The 27,330-nt window shown below is 45.9% G+C and overlaps 18 protein-coding genes and 1 non-coding gene across 19 annotated transcripts; 9 read left to right on the top strand and 10 right to left on the bottom strand.

The window, feature by feature from the left end:
- The first annotated feature begins 80 nt into the window (after positions 1–80).
- Positions 81–154, top strand: VTP21DRAFT_t162. The gene has a single exon. It is a non-coding gene; the product is annotated as a tRNA-Asn (tRNA).
- A 418-nt stretch (positions 155–572) lies between these two features.
- VTP21DRAFT_1852 (uncharacterized protein) lies at positions 573–1,742 on the bottom strand (the record flags this gene model as incomplete). The annotated part of the gene is made up of 5 exons (XM_069391984.1): positions 573–1,150; positions 1,252–1,349; positions 1,406–1,477; positions 1,560–1,644; positions 1,706–1,742. 5 exons carry the CDS (start codon positions 1,740–1,742, stop codon positions 573–575), a joined length of 870 nt encoding a protein of 289 aa, XP_069251188.1.
- A 32-nt stretch (positions 1,743–1,774) lies between these two features.
- Positions 1,775–2,745, bottom strand: VTP21DRAFT_1851 (uncharacterized protein; the record flags this gene model as incomplete). The annotated part of the gene is made up of 4 exons (XM_069391983.1): positions 1,775–1,792; positions 1,886–1,933; positions 2,046–2,152; positions 2,697–2,745. 4 exons carry the CDS (start codon positions 2,743–2,745, stop codon positions 1,775–1,777), a joined length of 222 nt encoding a protein of 73 aa, XP_069251187.1.
- Positions 2,746–5,119: 2,374 nt separating this feature from the next.
- VTP21DRAFT_1850 (uncharacterized protein) lies at positions 5,120–6,879 on the bottom strand (the record flags this gene model as incomplete). The annotated part of the gene is made up of 5 exons (XM_069391982.1): positions 5,120–5,481; positions 5,568–5,912; positions 6,037–6,422; positions 6,505–6,650; positions 6,721–6,879. 5 exons carry the CDS (start codon positions 6,877–6,879, stop codon positions 5,120–5,122), a joined length of 1,398 nt encoding a protein of 465 aa, XP_069251186.1.
- A 480-nt stretch (positions 6,880–7,359) lies between these two features.
- On the top strand, positions 7,360–7,930 carry VTP21DRAFT_1849 (uncharacterized protein; the record flags this gene model as incomplete). Its single annotated transcript, XM_069391980.1, has 3 exons — positions 7,360–7,487; positions 7,619–7,750; positions 7,816–7,930. The coding sequence occupies 3 exons, from the start codon at positions 7,360–7,362 to the stop codon at positions 7,928–7,930; spliced, it is 375 nt and encodes a 124-aa protein (XP_069251185.1).
- A 139-nt stretch (positions 7,931–8,069) lies between these two features.
- On the bottom strand, positions 8,070–8,438 carry VTP21DRAFT_1848 (uncharacterized protein; the record flags this gene model as incomplete). Its single annotated transcript, XM_069391979.1, has 2 exons — positions 8,070–8,256; positions 8,320–8,438. The coding sequence occupies 2 exons, from the start codon at positions 8,436–8,438 to the stop codon at positions 8,070–8,072; spliced, it is 306 nt and encodes a 101-aa protein (XP_069251184.1).
- A 438-nt stretch (positions 8,439–8,876) lies between these two features.
- VTP21DRAFT_1847 (uncharacterized protein) lies at positions 8,877–9,242 on the top strand (the record flags this gene model as incomplete). Its single annotated transcript, XM_069391978.1, has 1 exon — positions 8,877–9,242. The coding sequence occupies one exon, from the start codon at positions 8,877–8,879 to the stop codon at positions 9,240–9,242; it is 366 nt and encodes a 121-aa protein (XP_069251183.1).
- Positions 9,243–9,330: 88 nt separating this feature from the next.
- Positions 9,331–9,875, bottom strand: VTP21DRAFT_1846 (uncharacterized protein; the record flags this gene model as incomplete). Its single annotated transcript, XM_069391977.1, has 2 exons — positions 9,331–9,502; positions 9,811–9,875. 2 exons carry the CDS (start codon positions 9,873–9,875, stop codon positions 9,331–9,333), a joined length of 237 nt encoding a protein of 78 aa, XP_069251182.1.
- Positions 9,876–9,920: 45 nt separating this feature from the next.
- Positions 9,921–11,243, bottom strand: VTP21DRAFT_1845 (uncharacterized protein; the record flags this gene model as incomplete). The annotated part of the gene is made up of 1 exon (XM_069391976.1): positions 9,921–11,243. The coding sequence occupies one exon, from the start codon at positions 11,241–11,243 to the stop codon at positions 9,921–9,923; it is 1,323 nt and encodes a 440-aa protein (XP_069251181.1).
- A 401-nt stretch (positions 11,244–11,644) lies between these two features.
- On the bottom strand, positions 11,645–12,343 carry VTP21DRAFT_1844 (uncharacterized protein; the record flags this gene model as incomplete). Its single annotated transcript, XM_069391975.1, has 1 exon — positions 11,645–12,343. One exon carries the CDS (start codon positions 12,341–12,343, stop codon positions 11,645–11,647), a length of 699 nt encoding a protein of 232 aa, XP_069251180.1.
- Positions 12,344–12,550: 207 nt separating this feature from the next.
- VTP21DRAFT_1843 (uncharacterized protein) lies at positions 12,551–15,184 on the top strand (the record flags this gene model as incomplete). The annotated part of the gene is made up of 6 exons (XM_069391974.1): positions 12,551–12,589; positions 12,665–12,722; positions 12,798–12,996; positions 13,054–13,289; positions 13,353–14,060; positions 14,121–15,184. The coding sequence occupies 6 exons, from the start codon at positions 12,551–12,553 to the stop codon at positions 15,182–15,184; spliced, it is 2,304 nt and encodes a 767-aa protein (XP_069251179.1).
- Positions 15,185–15,879: 695 nt separating this feature from the next.
- VTP21DRAFT_1842 (uncharacterized protein) lies at positions 15,880–16,296 on the top strand (the record flags this gene model as incomplete). The annotated part of the gene is made up of 3 exons (XM_069391973.1): positions 15,880–15,914; positions 15,976–16,037; positions 16,103–16,296. 3 exons carry the CDS (start codon positions 15,880–15,882, stop codon positions 16,294–16,296), a joined length of 291 nt encoding a protein of 96 aa, XP_069251178.1.
- Positions 16,297–16,488: 192 nt separating this feature from the next.
- On the bottom strand, positions 16,489–17,981 carry VTP21DRAFT_1841 (uncharacterized protein; the record flags this gene model as incomplete). Its single annotated transcript, XM_069391972.1, has 8 exons — positions 16,489–16,675; positions 16,744–16,885; positions 16,942–17,099; positions 17,157–17,266; positions 17,347–17,493; positions 17,556–17,727; positions 17,798–17,855; positions 17,936–17,981. The coding sequence occupies 8 exons, from the start codon at positions 17,979–17,981 to the stop codon at positions 16,489–16,491; spliced, it is 1,020 nt and encodes a 339-aa protein (XP_069251177.1).
- Positions 17,982–18,148: 167 nt separating this feature from the next.
- VTP21DRAFT_1840 (uncharacterized protein) lies at positions 18,149–19,341 on the top strand (the record flags this gene model as incomplete). The annotated part of the gene is made up of 3 exons (XM_069391971.1): positions 18,149–18,592; positions 18,660–18,917; positions 18,985–19,341. 3 exons carry the CDS (start codon positions 18,149–18,151, stop codon positions 19,339–19,341), a joined length of 1,059 nt encoding a protein of 352 aa, XP_069251176.1.
- Positions 19,342–19,783: 442 nt separating this feature from the next.
- On the top strand, positions 19,784–20,661 carry VTP21DRAFT_1839 (uncharacterized protein; the record flags this gene model as incomplete). The annotated part of the gene is made up of 4 exons (XM_069391969.1): positions 19,784–19,786; positions 19,851–20,176; positions 20,244–20,409; positions 20,476–20,661. 4 exons carry the CDS (start codon positions 19,784–19,786, stop codon positions 20,659–20,661), a joined length of 681 nt encoding a protein of 226 aa, XP_069251175.1.
- A 194-nt stretch (positions 20,662–20,855) lies between these two features.
- VTP21DRAFT_1838 (uncharacterized protein) lies at positions 20,856–21,745 on the bottom strand (the record flags this gene model as incomplete). The annotated part of the gene is made up of 4 exons (XM_069391968.1): positions 20,856–21,359; positions 21,425–21,521; positions 21,580–21,637; positions 21,727–21,745. 4 exons carry the CDS (start codon positions 21,743–21,745, stop codon positions 20,856–20,858), a joined length of 678 nt encoding a protein of 225 aa, XP_069251174.1.
- A 263-nt stretch (positions 21,746–22,008) lies between these two features.
- VTP21DRAFT_1837 (uncharacterized protein) lies at positions 22,009–23,272 on the top strand (the record flags this gene model as incomplete). Its single annotated transcript, XM_069391967.1, has 6 exons — positions 22,009–22,103; positions 22,181–22,432; positions 22,495–22,609; positions 22,671–22,787; positions 22,850–23,007; positions 23,068–23,272. The coding sequence occupies 6 exons, from the start codon at positions 22,009–22,011 to the stop codon at positions 23,270–23,272; spliced, it is 942 nt and encodes a 313-aa protein (XP_069251173.1).
- Positions 23,273–23,513: 241 nt separating this feature from the next.
- Positions 23,514–24,485, top strand: VTP21DRAFT_1836 (uncharacterized protein; the record flags this gene model as incomplete). The annotated part of the gene is made up of 1 exon (XM_069391966.1): positions 23,514–24,485. One exon carries the CDS (start codon positions 23,514–23,516, stop codon positions 24,483–24,485), a length of 972 nt encoding a protein of 323 aa, XP_069251172.1.
- A 258-nt stretch (positions 24,486–24,743) lies between these two features.
- On the bottom strand, positions 24,744–27,052 carry VTP21DRAFT_1835 (uncharacterized protein; the record flags this gene model as incomplete). The annotated part of the gene is made up of 2 exons (XM_069391965.1): positions 24,744–26,922; positions 26,994–27,052. 2 exons carry the CDS (start codon positions 27,050–27,052, stop codon positions 24,744–24,746), a joined length of 2,238 nt encoding a protein of 745 aa, XP_069251171.1.
- Positions 27,053–27,330: the final 278 nt, after the last annotated feature.

Genomic DNA, 27,330 nt, shown 5'->3' with positions numbered 1-27,330 from the left:
GTTTTTTTTTGGCTTGTAGTGGCGCAGTTATGACTGTCTGTACGAAATACTGATATTCCCGTAACAAAACAGAAAATGAAGCTCTAGTGGCGTAATTGGTTAGCGCGTTCGGCTGTTAACCGAAAGGTTGGTGGTTCGAGTCCACCCTTGAGCGATATGTTTTTTTTTGCCAAAAATTGTTTTTCACTCCCTATCAGCATGGCAGATGTCTTTAGATTCTCCACTCTCCGGCTATGCGCTATTTTTTCTTTTGTTCGCGTAGACAACCAGCCGATATATCCTTTAATTGAATATAGTAATGATTGTGAATACGAGATGTACTCAAGCATGTACGTTTGCGTGTGTAAACCAGATGTCAGCCTTTTTATAAAGGCATCTGCCTTCCCAATCTTTATACAAGCAAGTCCTAGCTCTCCTTGACTCCTAAATCAGTTTATTATAAGTGTTACATGAGCTTGAAAAATAAATAAATAAAAAAATAATATAGTATAGTATAGTATATATTGCAGAGTGAGAAATTATCCCAAAAAAGTAGTCGGATTTACCAACACTTAAATAATATGAGCATAACTTTATTTCGTCTTGATGATGGTGCGAACTCCAACAATCACCGTCAATATTAATGTTGCAGCTAGTGGTAGGGCTAGATGATTTAGTGTGAAGCCACCGTCGGTGGTCTCTGTGCTTGCTTTCTCTTGGACATCTAGTGAACCAAGCTCTTTCTCCGTTAGCCGCTTCTGTTCCAGCTCCAGTTCCTCCAGCTCTGCAAACAGTGCCATGTTCAAGTTGAAGGCGTTGATGGCCTCGTATACAATTTCACGCCGCAGCTCAGGATCCACCTTCATCTGGTTGTAGCTTTCAGTATACATCGACCGGAACTTGGGAAGGTTGGAGATGTTCTCAAAGTAATAGAAGTGCCTTCCCACATAGGCAAAATCGCCTTCTCTCGGGAGATCTAGCGCCTTGGCCAGCTTTTTTGCAAGTTTTTGGCCTCCCCACAAGTCACCAAGGTAACGGGTGAACGTATGTGCAGCCAATAGAGCGGGGTGGCGCTCTGCAGCCTTGTTAATATCATTGATATAGGCCTCCACTGCGGGCGAAAGCGTCTTGGCCTCCTCGCGCCAATCGGGGCCAAGGTAGAACTCTAGGTCTAAGCAGAAAAACCATCAAAATGGGGGTTAGTCAAGGAGCATGGAATGGTAGGGAGTACTCAGAGGTTTGGATTAATCGTTTAATTAAACATTATCCTACCTTTTTCAATGGACTCCAACCTCGACAGCTCCTTTGGGAAATGGATGGCCTTGATGCTCTCATCTGAGGCTTTTTCCTCCATCTTCTCCTCCAATGCTCTATTGCGTTCACGGTAAGAATTAAGAAACCTCATGTTTGAGAAAAAGTTGCTTACTTGTATATATGATAGAATGACAGAATAAATCGGGCATATACTTCTCGTGAAAGTGTGCCCTGCGAGAATCGCCTAACCATTCAGATAAGGATAAGCGTATTGACTTTAATAGGCTATCCTGTCGTTCATTCCAGGAATATAAATCTACACTTACAGCATAAAAGGCATCTTCCCTGCCTTTTGGTGCTCCTTTACGGTCCCTTTTATGAGATCTCTGGCCAAGGAGGACTCTTGAGGGCCTAGATAACACCCATGCGTCGAGTTCAAACTGCTATAAAAAAAAATGAAATAAACACTTACCAACATCTTTTTCCGCCAATAGGTAGGTGTCCTTCATTCTGTTGAGTTGGGAAGCTGCAGCGACAAACTCTACGAAAGCGCTAGACTCTACAGACATTAAATGTGCCAGAGAAATGAGTAGAGATAGACAGGTATCAGTAAGTTTATTTATGTCGAGATTCTTTGGATAAGGCAGCCTACCTCAGATAGTCTTGGGTTAATCAGATTAAGGGAGAATAAGATAAGGGGCTAGTGAGAGTTGTAAAGAGATGATATAGGGGGAAGGGGGAACCACGTATAACCGAGAGGAGAGAGAAGTTGGACTCTTAAGAAAAAAAGGTTGGGCTTATAAAGTGAATACACAGAAGAAGGGGGCGCCAAAACTTTGTGGGAAGTTAATTGCTCTCAAAAGTGGTATATGCAATAAACTAGAGCCGAAAAGCAAACTAGCATTGATTAGCCAACCTGCTAAAGTGGGGGTGCAAGGCAAAAATGGCGTGAGTTGGAAGGAACCCGGTATGGGCAAAGAGAGAAGAGAGAAAATTGAAAAGAGAAAAAGCGAATTTGAATGAAAAGCCGTTGCGATATATACGGGAGAATATTCCCATTTTGATTAAGTTCATATTCTCAGGTCATTTTTCTATTAGATCTCCTCACTCTGGTTATCTTTAAGTGGGTTTGCAGAATTTGGATTGTTTGTGACCGTCATGGAACTGAACCTTGCAATCCCGTGGATGTCACGAATTTCTATTCCAGCTGGGGGATACAGTCGACCAATATCACGCCACTATCGGGTGGGCATAATCTCAACCTTTTTCCCACCAACGAAATTTTATCCTCAAGCCATCTCCTCTCATGCTTTCGTGCTTGGCTACATTTTTAGATTCTCCCTCTTCCCCTCTCCCTCTCCCCCAGGGTTTCCAGGGGAGTACCTGCGGACCACTCCGGCTAGAAATAATCGAATCAAGCCAAAAAGGCAAAAGGATCAGATATGGCCACGTTTAACCATAACCTTGGGTCACCAAGGGCAGGGTGTGCATCGAATCAGCTTGGTAGGTCATGGACGACCTTTGTTAGTATGCCGTGTGGATAAGTGAAAAGCGCGCGGAGGTCATGGTTTCTTTGTGCGAAAAAAAAAAATAAGATGTCGATATCACTGACACAACGGTGCACTAGGAATCCTTTTTCCGAGGATGGACACAAACAGCCAAACCAAGCTCCGCGAAAAATACACAATCATAAGCATTCTAGGAAGGCCTATACGAGTTTCCGTGGTATTGGAGCTCCATCTCTAATCGCCTCACCTCTCATGCAGTGGACGTGAGCAGGTCCCACTGCTTTGTTCTAAAAAGAACAAATGCTGAATATTTTATGCAGAAGGAGGAAAACAACGGAGAGGAATTGAGAAAGCAACACTAGATTTCTTAAACCAAACGCTAACTAGCAAACGAATGAATAGCTGCACAAAGCTTGATAGGTAACCCCGATTAACCTAAATCTTCGAAGCATTACATAGTTTCGAACCCTGATTACAGATGAGAAAATAAAAGAGAATACGCGTGGTATTGACACCGCTTCCCGTCAGATGGGAATATGGAAGGTGTTGCCAGAGAACGGACCCAATTATGAAGGACAAAACACAAGAGCTGAAACTGCTCTCTCTTTATTGAGCTCATAGTAGAATAGGGCCAAGAGTACTTCTTTTTCGACGACAGTTGAAGACCGTGCGCTTATTTTCACCATTATACCCCTAAGTATAAACTAAGAATAAAGAATTTCGCCCAATAAGCGTTTTAGCCTTAACTAAACATGCTGCAATCAAACACAAAAGTTTAATTTCCCGGCACGCTAGCATAAAATTTCCCACATTCTCTCAACTTAGCCCAGGCGACATGACTTCAAAGGAATTAGCTGGTTATTTTGCTATTGGCCGGGTCATTGGGGTACTTCCAATCCAAGTCTTATGAGGAAATACAGTTAATAATAATGTAACCATAACGTGGTGCGCACTCGGGGATATTCTGCGGAATATTACAGAGGGGCAGCAAGCCCGAGAACTTGGAATCCAGGAGATATTCGGAGTATCCTCTCCGAATAAGTAAGCCTCTAGTGGTTTTATGTTAAGGTCAATGCTCATAATGATTATTTTGCGTCAGCAGGATTCGCTCGGTATTAGTGTTGGAATACTGGCGCTATTGACGGATTCACGGAAGTGATCCCTTTTTGCCTATTCATGCAACGTTGGCCAGTCTGAATTATGGTCCTCAAATTGAAACGAAATAACGGAGGAAAAAGAGTGGCTGCGTGAATTCCGTGTTAAGAACTTCTTAGGTAGCACCTACATTGTGCACACACTATGCTGTGCAATGTTTTCTACTGTCTAATGCATATGCAATCTAGTAAATAAGACACAAGCGAATCTCAATTTATCGCAAGTTTTGGCTAACCCTGATTATCCCCGCACTAGGCACAACACTTCCTCTTTTTTTTTCTCCTTTGGGATGCATTTTTTTTACACCCACTCGATGATTTTTATCTGAATGTAATGGAAGGGTGAACTTCTACGTCAAAATCGCCCAGGTACTGCGTCCGGCCTCCCATTTTTGGTAGTTAAATTTCCCCTAAGGATATTTGCTACCTATTTTTGTACCTGCTTGATATTATCTGCTTGTTGCTATACTATTGATAGCGATCGAGTTCTGAAAAAAACCCGGCAAACTCTCATGGACGGGTGTTGCCTACGGGAATCGAACCAGTAATATAGTGATTCGGCTCAACCAACACCTCTCTATTCACTCTCAACCATTACCCTTCTCTCGTAAAGTTAATTCAGCCGCTAAAAATTCATACACTTATCATAGCCAATCCCCGCATGGCGCAAATGAGAATATGTCCCGTCAATTTTGACATTCGCCACTTCAGACCGACCAGGTTAGTGTGGACAAAAATGACAAAAAAATAAGGACCCTATTATTCATTTTAATGAGCTCATTTTTTGGATAGCAAGCTACAATTTCAATCTTCCCACTGTTATTGCCGTTTCTATCCACTCTCGAATTTTGTGATTCACCGCCGCTAAGACTCGATTCTAAAAACATAAAGTCACCAAAACACGCGTTTACGGAAACCTACGGGACTATACAGAGATAGGCTTCAATTTAATATTTTATTTTCTCCCCGATCAACGAGGGGAGTCCATTTTACAACTCTAAATTGCATCCACCCAAAAAAACATGATAATGCGTCTGAAGGGATTATAATTGGAGGATAAGAAAACAAGCAACAAGGCACATAAAGTCATTAATGATATTAGTTATTTGAGAAAGAAAAGATTAATTGTAAGCATAAGGTATAATTAATTGAAATTTGTCAAAGAAACAGAGACACTATCACACGAAAAAAAAGTACTTGATTATTTTTTTTAATACAGGTTCATTACTTCTTCTCCTCCTCCTCCTCCTCTCCTTGCTTTTGGACCTGGGCTTGTTCTTGCGCAGGGGAAGATTCTTCAATCTTATCCGACAGGTCGGGCACCTCCGTCTTGCCTTGCTCCAACTTGTCGTCCTCTGACTTGGGAAGCTCCCCTAGTTTCTCCAATTCAAGCTGCTTCTTCAATTCCAAATCGTATTCCTCGGCACCATAGTTGGTTTCCGTGATCCCCTGGCACACGAAGAAAGCGGGGATCACAGAGAAGATCAAGAGAGCCCAGTTGACGATGAGCTCATTCATCATCGTAATCTTTCCACCCATGGCCCAGGTCACGGCGGCACCAGCACTTTGCACTCCCTTGTAGAAACCTAAATGCCATCACCCCAAGGAAAGAAAAATTAGTTAGAAAGAGAGCAGGATGGATGGGAATGGTGGAAACGGTTTCCATCCATACCGGCGTATCGAGCAAGCTTTTGGGGATCGTTAGTGAGGGCGCCCATCAACCAGTAGCAGTATACTTGGTACATGGCGTCGCAGAACCCATAGAGCATGTAGTTAATCATCGGGCCAGGGAACCGCGGGTCCGTCCAGTCGACACCAACGTTCGGCTCGGAGAAGGTCAACTGCCACGCCGTTCCTCCGCCAAACACCGCAACCAAACTGACAAATACGGCCACTAGACCAATGAAGGCTCTTGTGCGACGAGTGAAACGCTCGTAGTCAAGCAAGCGTCCGAACAAAATACTAGCTATAATCTGTGCAAACCAGTAGAGCATACCATTAAGGGAGCGAGCTCGAGCTATCGAGAAGAGGAGAGGGAACAAATGGGCAGAAAAAATGCTTCATCAGTATTTCGGCTATTAACATTTGACGGGAGAAGGAAGAGGAAGAGAGGAAGCCATAGAGACACTAAGGATACTTACTGCTGAAGTAAGCTTCGTTGATACCGAACTGATAGGCATAGAACCAATTGCTGTACCAGAACATGGGGAATAGAAGCATGAGCTTTTTGTTCGTGACGAGCTTGAAGATCTCAATGGATTCCTTGATCCAATTCGGATGCTTGACCAGGACAGCTCGGGAACCATCCTTCCGACGCACCCAGTTGGGAGGAAGAAGGAAAATGGCGCAAGTGGTCCCAACCGCGGTAATCACGATGAAGGTGATGTAAGTCGAGCTTGTGATGGGTGCGACGGTATTGCTGCCAGCATTAATGGCGAGGGAAATAAGAGAACCGACCACACCGCCGGTGTTGAAGATGGCCCAGAAGATAGCGACATAACGTCCCTTCGAGTCCTCCTTAGGATAACTAAGAGAATAGCCATCGAGATCTTGGTGAGAACCCTTCATTGAAAGGGAGAAAAGGAAGAGAAAAGGGGGGGGGGGGGCACCTCATCATCAACGCGCCCTGAGCCGTCCAGATGCAACCGGCTCCAATACCAAGGAGAATGCCAGCAATGATGTTGAAGGTTCCGTTTTGGGTGAAAGAGTAGTGGTAGAAAGCAGCAATATAGATGACATAGGTCCACCCTGACAGCTGCAGTAGAGAGGGGGAGAGGGGAGTAAGTGGAGGGACTAGGGGAGCCAATGAAGAGCCAGCTACTTACAAAGATGGTGATGCGCGGGCCCACGATGTTGACGATACCGCCGGCCATAAACCCAACGATGGCGAAGAAGGCGTACACGCAGGCATTCATGGTCGAGGCAATGCTCTTGTCCTTGTTCACCTGACCTCCTGCCCCCAAGCCGTTCACAGCGTTGAACATACCTGGGCAGCAAAAGAAGATAAAGCCTAGCAGGGCTACCTGCATGGCGGGCCGCCTATACAGGCGGAACAGCGGCGAGTTCTCGAGGGTATCTCTGGAACGATCCGGCCGGCCCGTGTGGCCACACCATTAGTATTGAATTCTAATTTGAATTAAACTCATCATACTCACGCGATGCCCATGCTAACGGGGGGATAAGGGGGGCGATTTTTTGGGTAGGGCGGTAGCGCGGAGGGGGAGGCGGGGGGAGGGGGGGAGAGCAAGATTCTTAGCGCTTGGGAAAATGCGCGAGGTTTATATAGCGCTTCTTGGACGGATTGCGCCAATCTCGACTTCAGAAGCTTAAAAAATTTAGCTTGAAACACTAAGAAGAAGATTAGGGTGGGATATTATCGTTATACAGGCGAGTACAGATATGGTTCAAGAGGTTTTGTCGCCCGTCGCTACTCGCCGGTTTTTTTAATGAAATTCGACGTGACCATGTCCTACTCATGCGTTCAACAAGTTTGTGGAGGAGATACGAAAAACGCTATTTCCTCGCTGGATCCGCCTATGGCCGTTGGCCCCGCAGCACTCCAATGGTTCCCAGTGGTGTTTAGAGTTCTCCAGTGGATTAGGAAAGAGGCCGGCTAGCCCTCTTCTTCTCTGTCTATCGCTGCTCACATGGTTAGCTCTAGAGAAACTCTATCTGCCCAATTAGGCAAACAGAGCCGCATTGACTGCTTTCTCCTCTCCGTAGCCGAGGGGGAGAGCGGCGAGAGCTCATTCAGCGCGGCCGTGCCCTCAACCTAGCCGCCCCCTTTGGGACTTATCAGAGGGTGTGCGTTGCGCCATGCCCGCTGGGCCGGCGGCACCTCGCAGCTGCCCAACCGTTGGGGGTGGCTTTCCCTTAAGGTTTTTGGTTGGTAAGTCAGTATCTCGGGATAACCTAGCTAGTCCGGAGAGCAAGGCCCTCCTTAGCGACCACTGCGCTCGTCATAGGAGCGATCCGATCTTGAGAATGCGCCGCGGTAGAGTTATCGAGGAGAGCAGGATCTTGGAAAAACATTAGTGCCGATTTCCAGTCATTTCCACCATTCCAGAATTGATAACCTTATTTGCACAGTTCGTATTCTATTTTTCATGCTCTGCCTTCCATTGCTACCTGAGATTTGTCAACCTTGGCTAGAATTATCTGAGGATAATCGATATCAGAGATAGTTCTTTTTGCCTTCGGAGCTATCAGAGTTCACTCGGTTTGCGCCGCAGTCGCCAGCCTTCTGCCCTAGGCAGATTCCTAGCCACCCTCTCCTCTTGAGCAATGCATTGAAGTATTTGACGTGCATTGGCGATAATGCTCCATGACTCAAACGAGCCATGGAGGAGTCATCCTTCCAACTAGAGAAGAGCGGCATTCGACTCTACCAGCGTATGGAGTTTGCTCTCCATTTTCTGGCGGACTGTTCGCCAAAAACTCCTTGGGACACTGGACTGTTCCCAAACGATAGCTGATAACGACGGTACAATTTTCCACGGCGCGTTTCAGTGAGATGTCTACTGAGGTTCGCCCGATCTTCCATACGTCGTGGCCATCGAGAACCTACAATGAGCCGCCATTCGAGTAACGTGACCTGTTGAAGGTTTCTTTTTTTTTTTTTTCCTTTGGCCTTAATCATGCGGCTTCTGGAAGAAATGTAAAACCTGAATACTTTCCGTCTTCAGGGATAAAAAAATTCTCATCCTCTTTTAAAAAATGACCATATGAATTTTTTTCCCGTCAAAGTGCTGCTATCTCCGCGCTTCCTAACCTATTTCCCCAACGTCAGAAAAGTGGAGATGAATCGGTATTACCTAACCCTACAGTATGCCGCCTCTCGTTCTCAAGGGATAAAGCGTAACGAAGAAATTAGGCTTTGAAGCTTATTGCCAGAGAATTCGAGGCATGCGCCCCCCCTCCTGAAAGATTATCAAGATCGAATCTACTTTGCGGTTGAAACTTTCTTCAACAGGATGAGTCAATGCCAGACTCTAAATGGCCACAAGCCGGAGTGGGCGGCCGAGGGAGAGGTGGCACGGCTATGTTGAACGTGGTTGATATTGTGCAGCGTCATTCGCACCCGCAGGCGGAGTGTCAATCTTCTCGAGCCAATTCGCTGCGGAGAAACCCGCCACCCCTTCTCTCGAGAAGGGGCGAGGAGGGCGGAAACGTGACGGAGGCCCTGGCGATGACAGGCACGGGCAAAAGGTCACAAAGTGACAATTCTCTTGCCGAAGCGCTGCCGTCTTCGGCCACTTTGTTGGGCCATTCGAGGGGCGCCAATCGGGGGCCCTTGCTTCTCGTCGTGCTCCTGGGTACGGACACAGTCCTCGAGGCAAGGGCATAGGAGTGGTCGAGCTTGCCTTCCACATGGGTTGTAGTCGTGGTGGGACCCGAAGGAGCATAACCTAGTGCCACGCCTTAATAGTGGGGTTTCAGAAGGGGAGGACTTCGCCTGATCCACTGCCGCTCCCCTTGTTCGATCTTCCTCGGTCGCGATGGTATGCCGATCGGCCGCTAGGGCATTTCTCAATATAGGCCCGCCCGGAGCCAGCGAAAAACAAACTTAGACTTGAGCTGAATAGAGAGAAGTAATGCCCATAGGAACTATGGCAGGCAAAAAGATCGAAAAAAAAAATAAGTTTCACGTGCCTATTCCGGGGCTGGACGCGAAGAAGAGGATCAACGTGAAGAAGTCGAGATCCACCTCGGATTAGAGGGGGAGGGAGTTTATGGAGTCCAATCCCGGCCGGAGAAGTCGGCAGGAGGACGTGTTTGTCAAATGACCTTCTTATGGCAGCAAAGCAGCCTTTCTAATAATTTAACTTTAATTCATATTAGATAGTATAACATGTTGAATGTCAGGATGAAAAAGGGGAATGCAAAAAATTATATACAAAGAATTTCAATAAGACATAAAATTTTTTGGCCATAGGGTTTTTTTTTCTTTAGAACATAGGGAGACGCATGTTGAATGCATCTCCTCGCACGAACAACCCCCCTTTTCGCATAAAGGGAACGATATCTAGTAGCGGTAGTGCTCAGGCTTGAAGGGGCCGCTGGGCGAAACACCAAGGTAGGCGGCCTGCTTGTCGCTGAGTTTGGTGAGCTTCACGCCGAGCTTGGCAAGATGCGAGCGGGCCACCTCTTCGTCGAGCTGCTTGGGGAGCATGTGGACGCCCAAGGGGTAGGAGGCGTTGTCGGTCCACAGGGCAATCTGGGCAAGCACCTGGTTGGAGAACGAGTTGGACATGACGAAGGAGGGGTGGCCGGTGGCACAGCCCAAGTTGACAAGGCGACCCTCGGCAAGGAGGATGACGTGACGACCACTGGCCAGGGTGAAACGGTCCACCTGGGGCTTGATGTTGACACGCTCAACGGCGTTGTTCTTGAGCCAAGCAACGTCAAGCTCGCAGTCGAAGTGACCGATGTTGCACACGATAGCGTCGTCCTTCATCTGCTCGAAATGAACGCCGGTGATGATGTCACGGCATCCGGTGGTGGTGACGAAGATGTTGCCCTCGGCAACGGCATCCTCCATCGTTGTCACTTCGTAGCCTTCCATGGCGGCCTGCAGAGCATTGATGGGGTCAACCTCGGTCACGATGACACGGGCACCCATGCCACGGAGAGCAGCAGAGCAGCCCTTTCCGACATCACCGTATCCGGCAACCACGGCAACCTTTCCGGCAATCATCACATCGGTGGCACGCTTGATACCGTCGATGAGGGACTCGCGGCACCCGTAAAGATTGTCGAACTTGCTCTTGGTCACGGAGTCGTTGACGTTGATGGCGGGGACGCGGAGACGACCCTCCTTGAACATGCGGTACAGGTTGTGCACACCGGTGGTGGTTTCCTCAGACAATCCCTTGATACCAGAGAGGAAGTGAGGATACTTCTCATGGACCAAGTTGGTCAAATCACCTCCGTCATCAAGGATCATGTTCAAGGGCTGGTTGTCCTTGAAAGCAGTGAGGGTTTGCTCGATGCACCACAGGTATTCCTCGTCAGTCTCACCCTTCCAGGCGAACACCGGAACGGGGGAGCTGTTGGGGCGGCCAACGACCACAGCGGCGGCAGCGTGGTCCTGGGTGGAGAAGATGTTGCAGGATGACCAGGCAACATCGGCACCAAGATCCAACAGGGTCTCGATAAGAACGGCGGTTTGGATGGTCATGTGCAAGCATCCGGCAATGCGAGCACCCTTCAAAGGCTTAGAGGGACCGTACTTCTCACGGATGGCCATAAGGCCAGGCATCTCGTTTTCCGCCAGCTCGATTTCCTTGCGTCCGAAGGCAGCGAGCGAAATGTCGGCGACTTTGTAGGGGATCTGAGGGGGAGTCATGATGATGGGTTGAGTAAACTCGGAAAAAAAAAATAAAAGTCGTTAAAACAGGGGGAAAGTTTTGAGTGTGAGAGAAGTTGGAGGGAGGTCCAAGGGAAACAAGCATCGCATCGAGCGCAGCTTTTATACCCTCATTTGTTTACACTTGATTTTAAAACGTTGGGTTACGCAATCTCAAATAATCTTTGGGGCCCCGATAGTGAGTCCGATTTTGTCAAAAAGGTTCACAGCTTAGGGTATGGAATTCAAATTTAAAAAAATTAAAGGAGAACAGAACGTGCGAAAAATGAGAGAAAAAAAAAACAACCAATATACACCTCCCAGGATCCAAACAACAAAGGAATAAAAGACATGTGTGTATAATACAAAACACTCTCCCCCCAGCCATCTCTTGATTTCGTTTAAAAAAGTGTCCATACTTGTTCCAAATCAGCATCCTGCATCCCTGCGATTCCTTTGGCTCCAACATTCTCCCTCAAATGATCTCTCAGCATATTTAAGCGTTGCAGAGCCCTTCCTAGGGTTTGCTGCTGCTGCTGCTGCATTTCCCCTTCTTGCTGTTGCAAAGATTCATTTCGTGCCTCTCCTACCAACTCTTGCATATACTCCGGAAGCTGATGCACATCATCGGTGTATGTCATACCACGGAGATACTCGACGATATCATCCTGCAGGATCAGTCCTTCGAGGAATTGATTAACGAGTTGGCGCGATGGGCGATTTGCTGTCGTATGCAAGTCTTCATTTAGATTATAGATCATATCGGTGTAAGAAGTTCCTCGCGATAGAAAATCGGCCACTTCAGAGCCGTCATTGAACTCTCGAGAGAATGAAGAAGCACACTGCAGAGCAGCTGGATGGGGAGGTATAGAGCGATGGACATGGTGTAGGAATGGGTATGTATGAGAACTCGATCCTTCACTAAATTGAGTGTATTCAAGATTGGCTCCGTCCCCTGTTCCTGCCGAACTGCGCAAGGGCTGCCGTAAGGACGTGCTGGGACGCGAAGTGGCCTTGGTGGTAGAGCTAGCGGAAAGAATCGCATCCCAATCTCTCTTTGATGACGAGGACGATGATGGATTCGGCTTCTCAAATGACATACTGCGATCTGAGGTGGGATCTCGTGAAAATTTCGGTTTGACAGAACATAAGAGGCATTTTCGATGCAAATGGAAACTGTACATTTACCCTCTTTATCGATTGGCCACAATAAAAATCCAATTTGATCTGAGGTGTTAGAAATATTAAGAGCTGTCCGTGAAATCTTTCCCCTCCTTCATTTCCCCAAGTCTGTGTTTCGTCAGGGAATGAATATTGATTTTGAGCTTGCCGATCATTACGGGCAGGTGATTCTCTATGATAATATATTGCCATTCCATTTCACCATTATTCTAAACCGATCCAATGAATGTTGCCTCTAGCCTCTATCTTATGCCAACGTATTAGTCCTCGCATACAAGAGCATAGGAATTATTTATGGTATTTGGATTAGAATCAGTGTAGAGGGGAGGATGATGGACCATTGTTGAGTGTGCGGTTTCTATTAATACGTAGGTGATATCACAACTTCTCCTCTCTATGTATTCTCCGCCGTCTTCTCCACGGTTCCAGAAAAAGAAGATGTATACGGGTCTTTTTCGTTGATATTCTGGTCCTTAACACTTATTCTGGTGGTTAAGTATTCATTGATTGTGCTTCAATGTGACGATAATGGTGAGGGGGGCATTTTCTCCCTGTTTTCGCTGCTGTGCAGGTAATCTCAAGTGTGGGAATTACGAAGTTCCAGTCTCTCATATCTTTTCTCACTTAGGCATTGCGATATTCCCGTGAAAGGGAAACTGGATCTTCACGACCTCACCCTCACCAACTATGATACGGGTGACTTCTCGCGTCGCAATCCTCTTCGCCAACTCCTTTCGAAGAGCCGCCGCCTCCAAACCTTGCTGAGAGGGACCGTGCTCTTTGGGGCTGCTTTGATGGTCGGCGATGGTTTGCTGACGCCTGCAGTCTCTGTTCTTGCGGCGGTAGAGGGCCTGGAAATCAAAGGTAATACTGCCTTCAATGCCTGGTTTCAAAGTTCCTCAGTGCTAATCCATCCTATGCATTCAGTTCCTTCTCTGCAACCCCTCGTTGTGCCACTGACATGCACTGTGATCACCTGCCTGTTCCTCTCACAGCGCATGGGAACCGATCGGATTTCCTCCATTTTTGCACCCATCGTTACATGCTGGCTGCTCCTGCTCTTTTTCGTGGGGCTCTATAACATAACGCATCACCCCGAAATTATGCGTGCCATCAATCCTTTGTACCTGATCCGGCTCTTCGTAAACAATGGCAGCTCCGCCTGGCAACGGCTGGGCGGGGTTCTGCTTGCAGTCACGGGCGTGGAGGCATTATTTGCTGATATGGGTCATTTTTCTCGCTCTGCGATCCAGCTGTCTAGCATGGCAGTGGTGTATCCGACTCTCATTGTGGTGTATGCGGGGCAAGCTGCAAGGCTGGTGGACGACCCATCGCTCGTGGAAAATACCTTCTGGCTCACGGTTCCTCACGCCGTATACTGGCCCATGTTTGCGTTTGCAACGATGGCGACCATCATTGCCTCTCAGGCCATGATTTCGGCTTGCTTTTCACTGGTGCGCGCAGCGATTGCGCTCGATTGCTTCCCCCGATTGCGCATCAAGCATACTTCATTAATTCGTGGGCAGGTGTATATCCCCATGGTTTCATATCTGCTGCTGACGCTGAGTTTGTTGGTGGTCATCACTTTCAAGGAGTCTTCTAGGTTGACGAACGCATATGGTCTGGCTGTCGCGGGTAAATACCTCGTCCTTTTGTTGGATACCTTGTTTTCTCATCCAGTGCTATCCTCTCTAGGAGAAATGGTCCTTACCACCACTTTCGTTTCCTTGGTCATGAATATCATTTGGGATCTGAGCTACTGGGTCATCGGGAGTTTTGCCGTCACTTTCCTCTTCATCGACGGGCTCCTCCTGTCATCCGCTTGCCTCAAGTTTATCAATGGAGGCTGGCTGCCATTGACGCTTGCCATTATCCTCACCATTATCATGGGCATATGGAGGTGGGGGTCAAGTCTAAAGACCCAAAACGAGGAAAAGTTCCAATGCCGGTTCAACCACATGTTTATGGAGCAATCGTACTCTAATTACTCATCCGACCCCAGCAAAGCTGACGAAGACACAATGGACACGAATGAAAACCACCGTGTCAAGCTCGGTGATGCTGGCAAGGACGACAGGTGCAAGCCGCATGATAAAAAAATGACTGACAAGCATCCTACTGAAAATCTCCTTCTCCAAAACGGCGTCACGGCAATACGAACGCCGGGAATGGCGATTTTCTGCGCAGACGCAGAGGATGGCATTCCTTTCAGTTTTCGTCATTTTGTGAACCATTTCTTTGCCATTCCCGAGGTTGTGCTGATGCTGCATGTCCACCACGTAGCCATCCCCTATGTTCACCCGCGCGAGCGTTTGCTTGTGACGCGGCTGCCGCTCCAGCACTTTTACCGGTGCACTCTTCGGATTGGATACTTGGATCGACTGCAGGAGGATGGCCTGGAGCTGGCAAGGCGATGTGTAGAGGAAATTGAAAAGATGTTGCGGAGTGGGCCACTCTTTACGACTCCGCTATTATCGAGTTCCAGGGAGGAGTCTCATAAAAAGACCGAGAAAGCGTTGTCTGAGGGGATAGAAAGAGAGGTGAGCACGATCCACCGAGCAGCCAATCTCGGCGTTACATTTGTGTTGGGCCGAATCACACTCTGTGCCCGCACCGGTTCAAGTACGCTGCGGCGACTCATGCTTGAAAGGGTGTTTGGTGCTTTTGACCAAGGTGGCGCCAGTGGACAGGCTCTCGAAGACCTGCTTGGAATTCCATTTGAGAACTTGGTGGAGGTGGGCTTGATGCTTTCCGTGTAAATACAACCTTTTTTAAGGGATTGCGGAGAGGGGTAGGATGGGGGTAGGAAACGGCTTGGAATATCTAATTTAAGTTTGGGGTCATTCATTTTATTGCACTAGTATAATTATCTCCACATAATTTTCGATTTATAGATGATGGATATCCGATACTTCAATTGACACCAATATGGAATTATTATGTGACTATTAAACGTCTTGAGACTTGCTCAAACATGAGTTCACTGTGTTCTCCTAGGCTAGAAGGTGTTCAGTGCAAGTGAAAGTGTAGCCTCTATGTGTCGCTTAGAAGCACACTTCGTTGCTTAATATCACGTTTTTGGCTGCAGCAGTATCAAACTACACTCAGACAGAAGCGATTATAAAGTCATGGATAGCGATAGAGCATTCCTCTTCAGATATTATGATCCTTAGCTATGGTCTACTTGCACAGTTTCGCTCAAGGTGAGAGGAATGGAGTTGGTCTGAGGCCCTTGAATATTGGACAGATACCATGTGTAGGCTAACCCGAGGCTGGTATCAACCTTGAACCAAAGGATTTGCTCGGACTTTGCTGCACTCTTTCTTTGGTATAAAAATACGATTCAGATATTCCTAATGCGGGATTCCCGTATTTTTTTCTGATTTCACAATCACGAAAAAGGGCTTCTACACATATATATCTTTCAATCTAGCACTTCAAGATTAAAATCACTATGGAAGACGCACTGGATACCGTACTTGATCGGATGTAAGTCTAGCATATCCTCCTGGCTAATCAATGCAATCTCTCTTCTGACCTTCTTCCCAAGAGCAAGCAAGGATGACGTACAAGGTGTGCTAGTTTCTGACGAGCAAGGACTCTGCATCAGCAGTAATGACGCCTTTCTACCCTATCATATACTCTCGGACTCTTATACTAATGTTTGCCTAATTCAGCACGCGGATCGGCTAACCCCTCTGCTGCACCATTCATTTCCGCTATCGCCTCCTATGCAAAAGAATTGCACTCCCGTTCGGTAGCTGGAGGCGCTAATGACAGCAAGAGCTCCCCAACTATATCAGTTGAGGCTGAAGGTATGCGGGTGTTGATCAGAAGCCAGGGAAATTATACACTTGCAGTATACAAATGAACTGAGCTTGCATAAATTTATCACCGCTTCCTCTTCCTCGCTTCTCGAGTTTTCTACATTATATTTTTTGTCTCCTCATATATTTTTCCAAGACCCTCCCCCTCCCGTTCCACAATAAATAATTTGCAGACAATGTTTGCTTACTCTTTTTCTTATTAAAATTTATTCACATCTATGAGCAACCCATGTTAACTAATTACTTTCTCCTCCACTTTCAAGTCTTAGCACAATACCTACTCCCTCCATTCCCCCAAAAGCAAACCAATTCCATATTGGCTGCCCTTTCGCTGAGAGTACATACAATATATCCTGAGCAAGCATACCTCCTACCACAGCACATGCAGGTGATATCTCTGCTCTCGCACTTCGAGCGATTTGTCTAATAATAGGAGAGCATATTAGTCCATTTCAGGCAAGCTTGCTGGGTCAAGGATGATTCGGAATTACTCTAGTAGCGCATCGTCTACGAAATTAGGATCTACTCCCTTGGAAGTCAAAAGTTCATCCCTTAGAGCCTTTAATTTCGAAATGTGTTCTGGGTCATCCAAGGTTGGCAAGCATCCATTTTCTTGCTGGAATATCCAAAGAACTATTCAACAGCGTATTAGCTAGCTATTGCAGGCCCATCTTTTAACATCAACTCACTGTGCACGCCAAAGAATATCGGACTCGACCGTCTTCGGAGAACGCGCGCACTCATTCCGTGCCAAGTTTTCGCAAGCGCGTCGCGCAGGCTAACGTAATCTTGCACTTTTTTGACGCGTTGGATGACCGTCTCCTCTGATTTTGTCTCCTTCCATTCGCTGAAAACAGGGGGACATAAGTAGGCAATGGGAAATTCCTTAGCAACCTCTACTCACTCGATGAACACATGATGGTTCAAATCCGCAAAAATGTAGCCGTAGAACCCAAAGCAAGCTGCAGCATAGAATTTTTTATCCATCTTACGACAGATATCGTTAACGCGAAACTTTGAAGCGAGAGCACCAAGGAGCATATCAGATTCATCCTGTGTTTTGACTTTGGTAACTTGGGTAAGAAATAGTTTACCAGTGTCTCCAAATCGCCATCACACACGCATACAAGATCAAACTTCTTAAAATATTCTTCAGATTTATCAGCAATATTCCCCTCATCAACGTTAATGGCTACGCGTGGATTAAGGGTTTGCACGCGCTTCGAAACAGCTAGAGCTCTCTGTTCAACGTCATAATATTAGTGTCTCAACCAAACAGAGAAGTACACAGCTCTTCATGTACCGGACTTCCAATATCTTTCAGCTCCAAAAAGAAATTTGCACCCAAATCTTCTTCCGCCACCTTTGCATCATCCAGCAATGTAAGGGCTCCGATTCCAGCGAGGACCAGATTTTTGCATGTTTCGGCGGAGAGACCTCCACAGCCTGCAACCAATATACTGGCATTTCGCATACTTTCCAACCATGGGAGGTAAAATATGAGTGCAAATTAGACAGATGGGTAGCTGAATCTTAAGCATTTACCGCTGCTGTGCATCTAGCCCCCATAGTCGAATTTGACGGTCATAAAGTGCCGTTTCATCTAATTAGGAGATCACATAGTCAGAAAAAAAGTACCACAATAAATAGAGGTCTTTTGTGTTGTCACAGTAGATACTTTGCCCTCTGTAATTTCTGCTCTTGTGGGCCTCTCGCTCTCCTCTGTCATGTCAGACTCTCGATTTTAAGTCAATATCGTTTTTCAGGTTGCTTCTCTACTTGAACCCGATTTCTGCGCCACAAAACATCGATCCGAACCCGCCATCCAGGACTTAGAGAACTCGTCCTTGCGTAAATCCACTTTAAATATAGTCTTTAATCATCTCGTAAAAAAACATGGCAGAAAGCTACCTTGTTGTTGGTGGCAATGGTTTCCTCGGCCGGCATATCGTTGACCAGCTTGTTATCAAACGATCCGAGTCCCCTTCCCTTGTCGATCGAATTGTCGTCTTCGACCTGAACGCGGGCGACACTCCCAATGTGGAATACATCGTGGGTGACCTTCGCAAGTATGAAGACGTTGTCTCTTCGTGCAAGGACATCTCTGTCGTCATCCACACAGCATCACCTCTATTTACCGCTGGGAAGGAGATACTCTACCAAGTTAACATTCTTGGAACACAAAACGTGATAAAAGCATGCAGGGAGGCGGGTGTGAAGAAATTGGTATACACGAGTTCTGGAAGTGTTATCTTCCAGGCGGGAGAGCCAAAGATGGTCAATGGTGATGAGACAACTCCATACCCCGACGTGCACATTGATGACTATAGCGCTTCCAAGGTATAGATTACTCATAGGAAGATTTTATTGATGAAATCATTTCACACGATATCCATTCATATGTTAGGCCGAGGCGGAAAGGCTTGTAGTTGCTGCCAATGATCCACCTGTTCTATATTCCGCCGTCATTAGACCTACAGGAATCTTCGGTCCTCATGATCGTTTGGCGATTCCTAGAATGATTCAAGTCGCCAAAAATAACCAGCATCGCTTCCAAATTGGAAACAACACCGCCCTGTCCGATTTTACCTATGTGGAGAATTTGGCCGAGGCCCATTTGCTTGCTGCCGAGAAGCTGATTGCAGTGGAGGAGGTCAATGGCCAGGTAACACCTTCAAACAGCATTAATTTATCAAAGAGTAGTTTAACAAGATAGATTACTGCATCCATAGATATTCAACATCACAAATGGCACCCCTATCTACTTTTGGGATTTCGCCCATATGGTCTGGGCCCTCATGGGCATTCACTTTACCCCCATAGTCATCCCATACCATGTCTCTCTCGTTCTCGCGTTCTTCATTGAGATCGTCGGGGAAATAAAGGCCAAAATCACCGGCAAGGCCGCGACGCCCGGTTTAACACGCGCGAATATCCGCCACGCCACGCGACCAAGATACTTGAACATCGAAAAAGCAAGGCGCTTGCTTGGATACGATCCCAAGATAGATCTGGCAGAGGGACTGCGGAGAAGCTTAAGATCCTTTGGAGAATTGAAAGAGCAGCAAGATGAAAAGAAGAAGAAATAGCTATGATGATCTATGCAGCGATATCTACCGTCAATATCCGTCTGTAGTTTAACGGCTACTTAAAACTTTCGATCTATTTTATACTTATTTATTCCTGAAAAACCTATAATTATTAGTATTAAATTCGATTAATACAGCTACATTGAAAGCATATGTTATCGGCTGTGAGAAAGGAGTTGCAGTCTCATAGCCAGTATTTATGGCCTATGTCTTCATCACCCCCGCTCCCCGAAAGTGTATTGTCGTTTCTCAACTCTTCCCGGAGCTATTATCTTTTTTAGCCTATTTTATTAGTCGTATTTTTTTTTATGCAACTGGAAATTTAATGAACGTAATCTGATGACGAATCTAGGGTTGAATTACGCGTATTTAGCATTGGATAAGGATAAATTACACACGGCTCCGCTTTCCCTTTGATAAACTTGTATACTTTTCTACAATAATGGTGAGCTATACTCACATGGCAATTTAGTCCATTCAATCGTAGTAATGCATCTTCTCCTCTATAGGACTTCGATTACGCTCCGGCCCCACGCTATACACTGGATGAATCCGATGACGAGCCCGATCTTATTTCTCCCTCTAGTCCCGTCAATATACCCGCGCTACCACAGAAAAAATTCAAAACGCTCATTGTCGATTGCTCTGGAATGACTACTACTGATGGAGAGATGATAGGAGAAGTGAAGAACGAAGATCAAATTTATGCGGAATTAAAATCGAACGGAGAGGAGCTTATTCTATGTTTCAAGGAGAGAGGTTTTGTAGGAGAAGAAAGAAGATATGAGGAGGACCGATGGGTGGTAGAACTGCTAGAAAAAGTAGAAGTCCAGAGGTATAGTATCGCGAATCTATTGGATAGTGGCCACAAGTTTCTCTATTTATCAATAATTTTCCTGTAGTATTGTTGTGGTGGATTCTCTTTGGCAGGGCTATATCTCGGATGAAAGGGCTGGGGATTTCTTGATAAGGCGACTTGAAACTTCCGGGTGGACAAAATCACTACAGGTTCCTCAACTGTTGCCTCCAAACTTCCTTAGCGGTTTGGGTGCGACTGTTCTCTCCTATGTAATGAATTTCTGCTTCATATTTTTATGGTGCTAGTTCATTCATTAGTTTACGGTATCGTTATAGGCGGAAATTCGTGGCCACCCAGCTTGTGCTCTCGTATCGATTTCCCCGCAGGACGAAACCACCACTCAGCTTGCAGCCGCTGCGAGTAGCCTAGGCATTCAAACCAAGTTTGAAAACAGAGCAAAATCATCCTTCAATCCAAAGGGACATGCTTCTTCTGAAGCTGCCGGAAGTTTGTACATATAGTTTGGTAATTCTTCAACTTCATTAAAATCGAACCCATAATATATACATGAAAATAAGCAAAGTTCTGAGTTGAAGGCTACAGTCAAATGAGAAACAAATATTTATTCACGAACAAGTTCTCATCGCTACACATCATACTATAGAAAGTAGAAACACCCGTCAGTACCTTTCCTGACTCTTTATACCAATTCAATTCATTTTAAATTTCCTTGTACCTTCTTTGCGATCATGCCCTCCGGCGGTTTAGCTTCCACGCGCTTGTTCCCGACCTCATTCCAATTAGTGGAAAGACATGTCCCTCCACTCTCTACATAGCTCTTGATCATTGCTCTCCTTGTATCTTCATCAGCATCCTTGTAGATCTGTTGAAAGAGAGCTTGCAACGCCGCATCTCCCTCAGGTTTTTCCTCGTCCACGTCGATTTTATCCCAGTTCTTGGGGCCCTTCTTAGACGAGGTTGGATAGGTAAAAGGAGCAGTAGAGGTTGAGGAGGAGTTGGGAGGAGTTGGCGTGGGAAACAATTTATCCTCGCCCTCAAGAGCACCCCACTTTATCCCAGCAAATGCCTTCTTAAGCTTAATTTCGATTTTGGTTGAGAGCACCTCATGTTTGCTCTCAGAAGGGATAATCTCGTGTGCTAATGGATCGAGCTCAAGAGAGAAGTCGGATCCAGTTGGGAGCTTGATAGTTACGGAAAGCTTTAAAAATGCATTTACGTGAGCCAAGTGAATATAAAGCGTGATATATTTGAATCGATTCTTACAGATTGTTTGCCAATGTTGACCTCTACTTTGTCTTTAGAAGCATTCTTGATGAATACGCTAACAGTGATAAACTCGTCGTTCTGGAACCACTCATGTCTAGTATGCCAAAGATGAGCGCAAAATTAAATGGGAAGAAAAAAAAAACATTCCTTACCGGATACGCGATGGAGGAATGAAGCTTGCTGGATGAGGCACGGCTTCAGGAGCTGTATCTATTATTATCGCGGTAGATTTAATGATATATTTCGTTAGCTACTAATCACATTTTAGTAGAATATCTAGGAGAAATCTGATATATTACTCGATGCTTCCTTATCCATTGGATAGAGAATTAGAAATGCTGGAGTCTTTTTTACACGAAATAATTTTTTGGAACACTAAGGAAAATATAAAGATTAAAAACGATCGAGCTCGTGACTTGCCCTTGCTTGTATTTTTTACGCTGTTCATAGACATGTCTAGATTTAGAATCCCACCGCTTCTTATCGAGGAACAAAGGGATTTTGACACTATTATCATTGCATTTCTTGAATCCACACCATCACTGAATCGTCAAAACAAGAGAAAAAAATCATCAGGATCCATGCCTGCTATATCCAAGCTACCCAAATTGATCGGGGCACATGTTTCGGCTGCAGGAGGAGTACATAATGCTGTAGGGAATAGCATTGAGATAGGGTAATACGCCCCCTCTTTCCATTCTCTAGATTTGCCTTGCTTGTACTGATTTCCACGAAAGCTATTGCACTTAAAAGGGCAAATGCATTTGCTCTCTTTCTCAAATCTCAGCGCAAATGGAGCTCCCCTCCTCTAACCTCCTCCCAAGTCGCACTCTTCCGCGAGGCGTGCTCGTCACATTCCATTTGCAACAATTCAATATTGCCTCATGGGAGCTATTTAATCAATTTAGGGAACCCAGACGAAGAAAAACGAGAAAAATCATATAATAATTTCCTGGACGATCTGAAGCGATGTGAAATGCTGGGATTACGATTCTATAATTTTCAGTGAGCATGCAGATAAATCACAAAAAGATCCACATCATTCTGATATTTCTAGAATATTGTAGCCCCGGATCGACGGTTGGAGCTTGTAGTACAGAAGAATCCATAAAATACATCGCAGAAAACATCAATCGGGCGCATAAAGCAACCAAAGAAGTAGTTTGTGTTTTAGAAAATATGGTGGGCATAAAAGCTATTTCAATATCAAGATATGCTCCATTCAATATTTTTTCCTTTGCAGGCTGGGGCTGGGCATGTCGTTGGCTCGCGTTTCCAAGAGCTTCGAGCCATAATAGACAATGTCAAGGAAAAGTCGCGCGTAGGAGTGTGCCTGGATACCTGCCACATGTTTGCGGCTGTAATATATTTTTCCGTTTTCTATTCTCTTTTACCATATCCATTAAACCCCTATTATGACAGGGATACGATATTAGAACAAAAGAAACTTATGAGGATACAATGAAGGAGTTCGACAAATATCTTGGTGGTTACCTCCGTGGCATGCACCTCAATGACTCGCTGACTGAGCTCGGATCAAAGCGCGATCGACACGCAAATCTAGGTCAGGGACACATAGGGTACCTCTCTTCAACTACTATTTTTTTAAATAGAAAAATGACTAAAATTATTTCGACCAGGTGGGAGGCGTTCCGGTTGATAATGAATGACTTGCGCACCAACTGTATTCCGCTCATACTTGAAACGCCTTTAGGCCAAGAAGGCATGGAGACATGGAAACGTGAATTAGAGGCATTAAGGGGATTAATAGGTGCATCCAACGTTCCACATACACAACCTTACTTTACGGAGAAGAAAAAGAAAGAAAAGGCGGGCAAAAAATAACACAATTCAGACGAAATTAATAGTTAGAGATGCGATGACTATTATGCCGAAGTTATACAACAAGAGTTTTCCCAGCATCGCCTCAAACCTCCCTGCATGCATAAGCGTGTTCTCTTAATAAATTCGAGCATTAGAAACTTTTAGAAACATCTAACCCAAAAGGAGTCACCTATATAAACGCACCACATCCTACACTTTTTCAGGATTTGAACCATTTTCCTTTGAAAATATCGCTTAAACCATGGGTGAAGAGTCAGCCTGTAGCCTCCCACGCATTGCTTTGGCCTCAACTGATAACCCGTATGCTAACACTTTAGCATCTTATCTACTTGAAATGCGCGGTGACGACTTTGCCGAAATACGTTGCCTTTGCCGAGATATTTCGCTCTGCAAAAATCTCGAGAATAAAGGCGCCAACCTCCGGAAAATCGACTATTCCGAAGAAAGGACCCTGAACGAGGCTTTGTCTGGCATAGAAATACTTGTCTACGTACCTGAGATAGAAAGCAGCCTTACCAATGTCTCGAAACTTGTAATGCGGGTGCTACAGCGGGAAAATATTGGAGCAGTTCTCCTAAGTGTGGTTGGAGCTGATCAACCGGTGGGGCGTTTAAAGCAATTCCACGAGATTGAGGTTCTATTTGAGCAGCTTCAATGGCTGACCATTATGCGGGTTCCTTTCGTATTCCAGCTTCTTTGGCTTTGGGCACCAGCAATTCGAGCTGAAAACTGTATTCGTATGACGATGGGCAATGACCGTGCGTTTGCCCCTGTGGATTTACGCGATGTGGCCAGGGCTCTTCGCGTTATCTTGCTTAAAATGGTCGAAGATGAGAGCAGAATGACTTGCAGTCAATATGTGAAAAAACCACGCTACCAACTGCAGGGACCAGAGCCACTCAGCATTTCTCAAATTGCTCTTCAGCTTAGTACAATTCTCCACAAGCAAATCACCTACACCCAGGTTACCCGTGAGGAGCTCGGGCGGAATCTTCGCAAATTGCGGGATGGGCGGAAAAGCCCAGCCAAAGGCTGCTTTCACGGCCATCCGACGGATGAAGAGGTTGAGATGTTGTTAGACACATTGGATCTCATAGAAGAGGGCCGTGCAAATTTCCTATCTGAAGATCTGACGGAGCTGGTGGGCGAAGAAGTCCAGAGGATGCAGTCGTGGCTCTACAAGCATGTCGCGGATTTTTCTGTAGACAGCTGAGTAGAAGTCTCCCGTGTATCTGGTTTCTGTATTCTTTTACTAGCCAGGATTCACGACAAGTTTGCAATATTTCCTTAGCATTGGAAATCGAATATAAATAGGTAGTATCCTTTATTAATTATACAGATTTACGTAAAGAAAAAAATAAAGAGTTCCAAACAGAGAAGATATATCCATTTAAAAAGTACAGCCTAGGGGGAATGTTATCACAAATATGATTTGGTGGTGGTAAAAAAATATATGATGTTGTTTCATTTTTCAAGTCCAGCTTTGTGTATCAAAAATTGGCTCCTTCTTCATACCAGCCCATTCCATGCCTTCACCACCTCCAGCTATGGATGAGTAAATATCACCCATAGACATCATGCGTAAGGATGCTGAAGCAGGGAGTGTCACGCCAATCTTACTCATATTTGCCTCGGCACATCTGGTAGTTATATCCTCCATCGGCATCGTGTCCACTCCTATAGAGCCATCGATTCTTGCAGCTTCCTCCTCTTCCTCAAGTAAATTCTCGTCCTCGACCTCGATTGGGATCCCTTCACGCATCATCTGTTCTTCCATTTGGCGACCGAATGCCCTGTAGTGCGGCAGGCCAGTAAAATACCCCGCACACGTTTTAGCAAACCGTAGGTTACTTCGCAAGTTGCGCTCGATTGCTCTTCGTGAACCAGGATACAAGGTCAGATTTCCAAAATGGATCCGATTCGAGGCCTCGACCGACTCCATATTAACCAGGCAAATTCCACGGCGCATCTCCTCTCGTAGAAGATACGAGAGCATGTTGGCAGCGTCGGTGCAGATGCGGAGGGCATGCGCTTCAAATGCGGAATCAGGCAAAGTGGAGGGGGATGTTTGTTCCGAATTAATGGCGGTCGGCCCGGTGGTTGAAGCCGTTGAGGAAGGCTTTGTGGGAGTGTTGCGAGGGGACTGGTACACGCGCGGAAGATACGGCTGGTAAATTGCGATGCGTGCATTATAAAACATTGCATGCAGCATGCAGGAAGCTGCGGAGGGCCAAATGCTCGTATAGGGCTGGCCTCGCACATAGCCGAATCTGCTCGGGAGGTTTTCTATCCATCTTAGAAGCGCATCATCCAACCTCTGGATAGCCTCAGGCGTCAACTCCACACCAGACGAGAACAGTGTGCGCCATATGCGTCGACGAATCTGGATGAGGGCAATTTCCTGACGGAAATATTCGACGAAGTCCTCCTCCTCGTCTTCAAGCTCTTCGGGGAGAGGCTCAGGGAGGCCAAGAGGGAGCAAATCCTCTTCTTCAATGATAGTGACATGGCCAATGCAAGTGCCAAGTTCTTCATCCGCCATATAAGCCATCCAGAGCAGCCGGCGCAAGATTTCCCTTTCCTGGGGCGTGAAGGTTCCACCATCAGGCGGCCCAAGTGTAGCCAATTCGTATGCATGTTGTATGGCAAGGCTATAGTAGAGAAAGGCCAGACCAGGATTTGCAGCATGTGCAACAACATATGCATTCACCATTAGTGCTTGCGTGCTTGTTAGGCTGGGACGGTCATATACTTCTTCAAGTAACGTGCGTGCGCGATTTCGGAAAAGCACTGCAAGGGCGTTGGCCTTTTCTGGAGAGATATCATGGGAGTGATATGTGCAAGCATGACGGCACACAAAGGCAAAAAGACTGTTCAAAAGGAGCGGATCTATTGGGTCCGTAGCATGTGGATCATGGTATCGCCGCAAGAAATCACGGCGGTTGACGAAGGGACAGCGGTTGTAGTAGCAGCAGAAGAACACATCCACAAGAAAATCGCAAAAGGCCTTTGGAACCTCATCTTCAAGGTCGAGCGATGAACGTCCGTCGCTCAATTCGTAGGTCAACTTCCAAAAGTCGAGCATAGGACGATTCTCTTGGCATGCATCTTCGTCATCCTCTGCATCTTCCTCGTCCACATCAACTTCAGAAAATTTGTCCTCGTCTGCCATACTCTTGATGCGCTTTGTGTATGGCTTTTGTATGCCCACAGAAGTTGGTATGATTCGAATAGAGTCCCCCATCATCGATCGGAGAGCTCGGTATAAATCGGTCAAGCTCTGTGCATTCGTTACTACGCTGACTCCGGTCGCCCCCATAGTAACGCTCCAGTTAATGGGTTTCGTTAACACAGGCCGTCGCTGCTGCAACCAAACTCTTTCGCTGGCAACGCTGTTATCATCGCTCCTTTGTCTCTTTGCTCTATCTGTTTTTGTGGAATCGACACGCTCTCTGACCTCTTTTTCGAGGCTATCAAGTTGTTTCTGTAAATTTCGAACAGTTTCGTGCAGTTTGGCGTCAAAAGCCGGGGCCTGTTCTGTTGAGAGTGGCATATAAGGCTCGACATCGTAGACACACTTTGCTCCACTCAGATTGCATCTCTGACACATGGGAAACTGGCCACAGCAGCGTACTTTCTTTTCACGGCATCTTTGTGCAAATAGTATTGATAATTATCTTTCCTGCACAAGTAAAACCAAATTAACCAGAGAAATGCTTACCGCAAGCATGCGAGAAGAGCTCGCCGTCTCCTATTTGTATAATGCGGGGAAGCGTACATTGTATTCTGAATTAAATAATCTTGGATGAGAATTTAGCTAGTTGTACAGATACAGATTAACGTGATGGATAATTTCGAAGAAATGTTGAAATGCTAGTACATCATCCCAAGATTACTACAACAGCACGAACAAAATTGTGAGGGGAAGATTGATCAACAGAAAATAGATAAACCTGCAGCGGATTAAAGTTATGGGGCATAATATGGCACCAATCGCCCACTAACCTAACCTGAGCAGTAAAGAAAAGATTGGAGGATTTCTTAAACTAGCAAATGCA

Source organism: Calcarisporiella thermophila, assembly GCF_041956535.1.
Source record: "Calcarisporiella thermophila strain CBS 279.70 unplaced genomic scaffold VTP21scaffold_12, whole genome shotgun sequence".
Lineage (NCBI taxonomy): Eukaryota > Fungi > Calcarisporiellomycota > Calcarisporiellomycetes > Calcarisporiellales > Calcarisporiellaceae > Calcarisporiella > Calcarisporiella thermophila.
Note: the sequence above shows the minus strand (reverse complement) of the source record. Positions and strands in the feature narration are given on the sequence as shown.